Source organism: Nannospalax galili, unplaced genomic scaffold (genome assembly GCF_000622305.1).
Source record: "Nannospalax galili isolate Female #2095 unplaced genomic scaffold, S.galili_v1.0 scaffold217, whole genome shotgun sequence".
Taxonomy (NCBI): Eukaryota; Metazoa; Chordata; class Mammalia; order Rodentia; family Spalacidae; genus Nannospalax; species Nannospalax galili.
This window is the reverse complement of record NW_008340643.1, coordinates 1,812,293-1,820,340: the sequence shown is the minus strand read 5'-3', so window position 1 is coordinate 1,820,340 and position 8,048 is coordinate 1,812,293. Positions and strand designations below refer to the sequence as shown.

Below are 8,048 nucleotides of genomic sequence, written 5' to 3'. Positions count from 1 at the left end.
GAGACAGGGTCTCCCTGTAGCCCCACCTGTCCTGGAACTCACTGTGTAGACGAGGCTGGGCTTGAACTCACAGCGATCCGTCTGCCTCCTGAGTGCTGGGATTAAAGGCATGCGCCACTATGCCCGGCCCTTTGCCTTTTTTTAAAAAATCAAGTCAGAGTCTTTTTTTTATTGTTGAGGTATAAGAGTTCTGTATATATTCTCCAGGCCAGCGAGAGATGAACTAGTAGGTAAAGGTACTTGCCACCAAGCCTGATGACCTGAATTCAGTCCCTGGGACCCACACGATGGAAGATGAGAACTGACACCTGAAAGCTGTTCTCTGACCCCTACGTGTGTGCCTTGTCCTGTATACACACACATACATGCACAAAATTTTAATGGAAATGTTTAAGAATTCTTTATATATTCTAGATACTACAAGCTGAATATCTTTACCTGAAATGCTTAGAATAAGAAGTGGTTCAGAATTTAGAATTTTGGGGGAATGTTTGCATATATACATATATATGTATGTATGTATATAAATAATGAGATTATTTGGGGGATGGGACCCAAGACTAAACATGAAATTGATTTGTTTCATTCATATCTTATCTATACACATACATACTGAAGGAAGTTTTATGCAATTTTTTTTATTGTGCCTGTGTGTTGACTGTGACCTGTTACGTGTGGTCAGGTAGAGAAATTTTTATTTGTAGCATCATGTTGGTGCTTAGGAAATTTCAGATTTTGAAACATTTCACATTTCATATTTTTATGTTAGGGATGTTCAACCTGTATTCTCTTATCATATATGTTTTCAAAGAGGGCTTTTGTTTTTTGAGACAGGGTTTCCCTGTAGTCCCAACTGCCCTGGAACTCACTATGTAGACCAGGCCAGCCTCTATCTTACAGAGATCGCCTGCCTCTGCTTCCTGAATCCTGGAATTAAAGACATGTGGCACCACACCTGGCTCTACAAAGAGGATTTTTTAAAGCACACTATTTTGTTTATAGAAGTAGTCATATTGTGCTAATGATAGTCATCTGGAAAAATATAACAAAATATAAAATATAAGGCTTTTGTAATTTTTCCAGTTGGAAATGACCACAGTAAACTAATATTTTCTGTCATTTGTCTTTTTCCAGGCACGTATGTGTACTTTAAAATTGTTTTTGACTTTTTATTTTATGTGTTTGAGTGTTTTGCCTGCATATGTAAATGCACCCATGTTATATAATGTCTGTGGAGGTCAGAAGAGGGCATCAGATCTCTTGGAACTGAAGTTATAGAGAGTTGTTAGCCGCCATGTGGGTGCTGGGAATTGATCCCAGGTCCTCTGCAAAAGTAGCCAGTGCTCTTAACTGCTCTCTAGCCCCATGTTTGTGCATTTTAAGTATTGAAATTATCCACAATGTATAGCATTACACCCTGCTATTTCGACTATCAGATCATAAACATTTTGAGAGGACAGGATTGTTGAACATCTCAAAGACCCTGAAATCTTATTTTGTGTCAGGTTCTGGGGTCAGAGATGGAGTCTCAAATGAACCATTCACAGGGGGAATCAAAACTGCTTCCATTAAACATACAGGTACCTGTAGTTAGAAACATGGAGAGATAGGTGTTATCCTGTATGTCTCATAGTAGAGTACCTATTCTGCATTAGAGTCTTTAGGAAAACCTTTGGAAGAGGTATGAATGGAGAGGAACTTTGAAGTTAATTTAAATGGAAGGAAGTGATCATAGAAGAAATTGTAGGTGCAAGGATATGGAAGCAGGAAAGACTGGTATGTGCTGGGAACCACATATAATTAACTATCCTTGAAGTTCATTATGTGTGTTGAGGAGATTGGAATAAGGCAGATATTAAGGCAGAGCCAGGGCAAGAAGGATCTTGGGAATCAGGAAAAGTGTGAATTAAATCCTCATGCCAGTACAAAATGAATGAGAGGGACTAAAGCAGGGCAGTTGTTTCACTAAGGAACAGGTCCTGCTGAAGACATAGGGTGTTAGGAGCAGTGCGGGAAGATGTGGAAGATGATAAGGAAATGAATTTCTAAGAACTGAGGAAAGGAAGCTTCCAGGATCTGCCTCCCACTCAGACCTGAGAGAGCCCTTTGTGACCTCAGATCTCAGTGTCAGGAGATGGGAGCGCCTTTTGCTCCTGTAGCCTAGTAGGATCAGAGCCCTCACCTTTGCCAGTGAGCTGACCGTGTTCATTCCCATACCTGACCTCTGATAAATGGGTTGGGTCATGAGCCATTGGGAGTCCCTGAGAGGCAGGGGAGGTCTGTCAAATACCTTAGAGCAATGATATTCTTTCCCTGAGGAAAACCACATTTCATATATCAGTTGCAGCATCTAGGAGTCTTATCTTTAGAACTCAGATTAAGAATCCTTGTACAAGGAATATTGTTTTTCCCCTAGCTAACTTTTAGTTTAGCTAAATAATGTTTATTGAAAAATAAGGGCATTACTCCTAATAACTATGATTTTTTAATTTTACTACTGATAGATAGTTGATGTTTTACAGTTCTACTGTATCTTTGAAGGTTTTTTTGTTTTGTTGTTTTCTTTGTATTTCTTTGCCAAAAGTAAAGTAACCAAAGATTCTTATTTTCTTTCTCTTTATTAGGAATCATCATTGTCCCAATTTTTCAAAGGTGAAGATTATTCGTGCTGATGGATCCCAAAAGCCTCCACATTTTATAAAACCAAATTTTAGAAAATTTATTCAGAAACCTAACATAGTAAGATTGGCGTTTCAAGTTTTTCATTTTTGTACATTCTATTTAAATACATCCATACTTTTCAAAATGTTTTGTAACTTCATTATGTGTTGTAAGACTGTTGAGACTTACAGTTTTTATGACAAAGCTCATTTCTTATATAGTGGAATTTTTTGATTTATTGCGGTACTAATTTTCTTAAGGTGTTTTAGTAGCAACTTTATTAACATATAATTTACACACTGTAAAGTTAACTCATTTCAAATGTAGAATTTAGTGATTTTTAATAAATTCACCAAGATGTGTAGTCATCACTATAATCCAGTTGTAGGACTTTTTAAAGGACAGGATTTCACTTTGTAGTTCAGGCTGAGCTAGAACTCAACTATGCACCCAGGCTAGCTTCAAGCTTGCAATTTTACTGCTTTCACCTCTCAAGTGCTGAGTTTACAAGCATAGCCACCATGCCTGGATAGGATATTTTTTTAAATTGAGCTTTTAAATTTCATACAATTCCCACTCAAATCCAGACCCCCTCCCCCATCCATGCCTCCTCTTATCCCCGCCAGCAAACCCTATGCACTCTGCCATACATGCTGAGTCCTATTTATTCAGGTACTTGTACCCAAATGTCTGGAGTCTAGTCAGCCCATCCACTGGTCGTATGTGAGTCAAACTCTTCCTCGTCCAGTAGCAATCAGTCTCAAATAGTTCTCAATGTAGTGCTGGCATGCCACTTATTTCTCACCTCCCCCTTGGGCCCTTGTTTAATTGAGCTGACATGGGTCCCGCGCTCGATGCCACTGCTACCACAGGTTCACATGAACAAGCCTCCAGTGGCCTGGAATCCTCCACCCCCCTTGTTCCTGAACCAGCCCTGGCTCTTACAGTCTTTCTGCCTCCTCTTCCACAGTGCTCCCTGAGCTGTGAATGAATGAGGTTCCATATAGGAGTCCCATCCTACACTCTACAGCCTCTTATTCTCCAAAACTTGGCCAGTTGTGGCCTTCTGTATGTATTGCACTCCGATGTACATGGAACCCTCACTGGTGAGAGTTAAGGGGTGCATTAACCCTCTCTCTACCCCTTATTCTACTATGTTCCATGAGCCTTAGTTGTGTGGATGGTATATTTTTATTATTCAATATTTATTCTCTGTTCTCACCCCTAGCAAACCACTAATCTTTCTATTTTAAAAAAATTTGCTTATAGGACAGATCACAAAATAATAGCTGACCACTCTTCTCTAAGGGATGGCTAAAGGATAAAAGCCAGAGTTGGTTTTTAACTGAATTTTAAAAGTAACATCCCATTACTTTACTGTATTGTTATTGAAAAAAGCAAGCTACTAGGCTATACTCACACTCAAAGAGAAGGATCATTGATGGAAATTATTAAGAGCCATGTCAGCGGCTTCCTAGTACAATCCTCCCTCTGGTCAGACTCCACAGAAAGGCATTTAATAAAGGTAATAAGAATGATGATTTTAGAAATAGGAAACTGCCAGGATGGGCTCTGTCTTACCTATTTCTGCTAGAGGACTCAAGTTTTTGTAGTTACAGATTGCTAATACAGTTCTTTCTCTTGTTTCTGGGACTTCCCAAACCATGACTAGCATATTACCTTCAAACAGTTAGAGTCTATGTTAGCCTAACTTGCCTCCTGGCAGCAATGAGGATTTATGTTCTTCTTAGACAGTAGAAACCCTTTAGCAACTCCTGCTAGTTAGGGTTTTTTTTTCTTTCCAAGATGCTTACATAACTAAATGCTAGATTTATAGTCCACTTTCTAAAAGTCAACCATTGTGTTATACAGTGTTTTTTTTTCCCCCACACTTCTCACAGGCTTGAATGAAACTGTCCCCCCTCACAAGCTAGCATGGGTATGTGAAGGAAGAAGTCTGTAAGCTCCATGCTACCTGCTTTGGGTTCTTAATCTCTTAATCTTCAAACATATGTCTTAAATGGTGAAACTGTTTTTTAAAATAAGCCTTAAAGTATATTAACCCATATTAATACTTTCTGTTCAGAATTATACTATGCAGAGAAAAGATACCCTTGCTCAGAAGATATTTAGAGTTGATGAAAATCATCAGAACAGAAGAGGCTTTAAAGGACATTTTAAGGTATTGAATGTTATTTTCCATTTATGTATGACATTGGGCTTATAGTTTGGACATGATGTTGTGTAGTAAATTTTTGTGTGATATTCTTTCAAATATCAACTAGTGCTTCTGGTCTATATGACTTTCTAGTATTTCTAGTTAAATTGTTACCAGTTTAAAAATGACTTATTTCTTCAGGATTTGACTTTTAATTTTATTTTTACTATTAGAGCCTTTTTTTCAAATAGTAGTGTAACTTCTTCCAAAAGTTATCAGTAGCCAAGGTTTTAAAACTTAGCGGGGACCGGGCATGGTGATGCACACCTTTAATCCCAGCACTTGGGAGGCAGAGGTAGACGGATCTTTGTGAGTTCAAGGCCAGCCTGGTCTACATAGTTCCAGAACAGCTTGAGCTACAGGGAGATGCTGTCTCAAAAAGACAAAAAAAAAACCCAAACTTAGTGGGGCAGTGGTAGACTTCCTCTGTGAGCATGTGGACCACTTCTGCCCTCTGTCTTAAACTGATTAGGATACTTGAATGCACGGGGCCACAAGGAGTGTATGGTAGAAACAGTGAGGGAAGGGAGCTTTGTGGAATTGTTTGGGAAGGTTTGAAGATTGGTTCATGTCTGACAAAACTGAAGGCTCCTCCCACTCCAAGCATAAAATTACAAGAGAACAAAGGTTCATAGTCCTCTTAGGTCTATTATGCTGGATGGTATGTAGGCCAGGATTTGCTCTTCATAATTATAAATGATATAATGTATTTGTAGGAATAAAATTAAAGGGTTTTGATTCTTAGATGTTTTTACTTAATGTCTTCTCTCCCCTCACTGATAATTGATATAGTTACTGAATCAGAAAAATAATTTTAGTTCATTAGAACTTTTGAAAATTGTATTTTTCAGTACAATGAATGTCAGTAATTCATTTCGAATTCCTTAAACTTACTCTCTCTTTCTTGCTCTGTGTGTATGTGTGTGGTTTTTTGTGTGTGTGTGTGTGTGCGCGCGTGTGTGTGTGTGTATACGTACATGTGCTCCCGTGTGTGGAGATCAGAGGTTGGTGTCAGGAGCACTCCATCTTACTTTTCTTTTATTGATAAATTTTGTTCTTTGACAATTTTATGCATGTATAGAATACATTCTGTTATTGTTTGCTTGCATCTTCTTTTGCCCCCACACCTGCCAGCCACCCTCTTACAAATCTCTTTCCTGTATTCATGACTTTTTGTTTGTTTTTCATCCCACAGAGGGATCTAGGGCCACCTGTGTGACTTGGGTTTGGAACTATCCATTCGACCTTGGTGGGCTCAACACTAACTATAAATTAGGGTACTGTGTCTTCCCCTATCCCATAATCTGTTTCTTGCCAATAATTCAGCATTAAGTGGTAGGGCCCTTCCGCATCCATAACTCACTATAAGGTGGGTCTGACTTGTGTGAACCCAGTGCCAGTAGGTACAGGTGCTGTGAGTTCATGATTGCCTTGGTTTGTCATGCTTAGAAGAGAGCATTTCACAGCCCTTCTCCCTGTCTTCTGGTTCTTAACTTCTTCTCCCATCTCTTCTACAATGTTCCCTAAGCCTTAAGGGGGTGATGCAAATGTCTTATTTAGGGCCAAGCTCTCAATTCTTTATTCTCAGCATCTTGTGTAGCCATAAGTTTCTGCATTTGCCTCGGTTCATTGCAGAGAGGCTTTTCTGGTTGAGAGAAGTCTTTGTGCGTATAAACAAATATTTAGGAGGCAGTTTGATACTATGCCAGTTTACCTAAGCAGTGGTAGTAGATTCTCTTCTGGGGTCTACGACTGCCTTGGTCATAGGTTTTTAATCCAGTTTATAGTACTAGGCATGGATTTCTTTTTGTGGACTGGGCCTCAATGCAGTGAAGGAGCAGTTGATTATCCCTATAACTGTCATTCCACCATTTCACCAATGGAAACATCACGCTTGGCAGGTTGGTAATGTAGTTCATAGAGTTCAGAGCTGGGTAAGACCTTTGATGTCTTTACTTCCTCAGGAGTCTGCATAGCCCCATTCAGTACCATGTTTGTTGTTGCTGTTTGAGACAGGGTTTTCGTGTATTCCCAGCTGGCCTGGAACTCGCTGTATAGACCAGACTGCCCTTGATCTCACAGAGATCCACCTGCCTCTGCCTCCTGAATGCTGGGATTAAAGGCATGTACCACCTCAACGAGTACATCCAATTCTATGAAAGCTAGCCAGTAGGGAAGAAGCTTCCAGTTCAGTTCCAGCTTACCTTCTCTGTCTTGCAACCAAGATGTGTGGTATCTATAGGAAAAGATCTTGTTAGCTAGTTCTGATGGTCAACCCAAGAGGAATGGCAGTATCTGTATTGTTTTGGAGGACTTTGGGAACTCTCTGACCAATGACTCCTATGGAGGTTTCCCACACCTGGCACTAGCATTTTTGTTTAGTGACTCATTGTTTCTAGGACTGGCATTGTCTAGCCTTGCAAGGTGTCTGCCTTCAATTTCTCATGTTTTTTTTTTTAATTGAGTTAGCAAATAGTAGGTACCTGAGTGACTTTTTCATATTCTCTTTGTTTTCATTAACATGCCCATCCTCTCATGTCCTCCATACCCTCATTTTCTCCCTGTATGAACCTTTAACCCCCAGTATTCCCCTTCTCTACCCTCATTTTACCTATGTGCTACTGTCCCCCTTCTTTAAGGGTATCCTGTCCACTGTTGATTTTCTAGTTTCCTGGCTTCTGGAGGTACTTCAAGTTAAACACACAAAACTAGAGTTTTGTGATTAGGATCTGCATATGAGAGAGAACATGCAGTGTTTGTCTTTGTCTTTCTGGGCCTGGGTTACCTTGAAAAATTTTTTTTCCAGTTGCATACTGCAGATTTCATAATTTCTTTTTTTTTATAGTTGAATAAAATTCCATTGTGCATATGTACCATTCATCCATTTGTTACTTGGTGGACATATGGGCTGATTCCATTTCCTAGCTATTGTGAATAGAGCTGCCAATGTCTCTTGTCTGTAGTAGGATAGAGAATCCTTTGTGTGCATGTCCCAGGAGTGGTATGTCTGGGTCATGTGATTGGCCTTTTTGAAGACAAGATCTCCCTATAGCCCCAGCTGGCCTGGAACTACACTGGCTGTGTAGATCTAGCAGAGTAGCCTCGACCTCACAGAGATCCTCGTGCCTCTGCCTCTGCCCCTGCCCCCTTCACTCCCCCTCTCCCCATC

General features: G+C 39.9%; 1 protein-coding gene across 1 annotated transcript in view; it reads left to right on the top strand.

Moving 5' to 3' along the window:
- Bclaf3 (BCLAF1 and THRAP3 family member 3) overlaps positions 1 to 8,048 on the top strand; it is a 64,797-nt gene that overhangs the window by 39,581 nt on the left and 17,168 nt on the right. Inside the window, 2 exon segments of the mRNA XM_029564793.1 lie at positions 2,625 to 2,739; positions 4,748 to 4,843. Coding sequence (XP_029420653.1) covers positions 2,625 to 2,739; positions 4,748 to 4,843 — 211 coding nt within the window.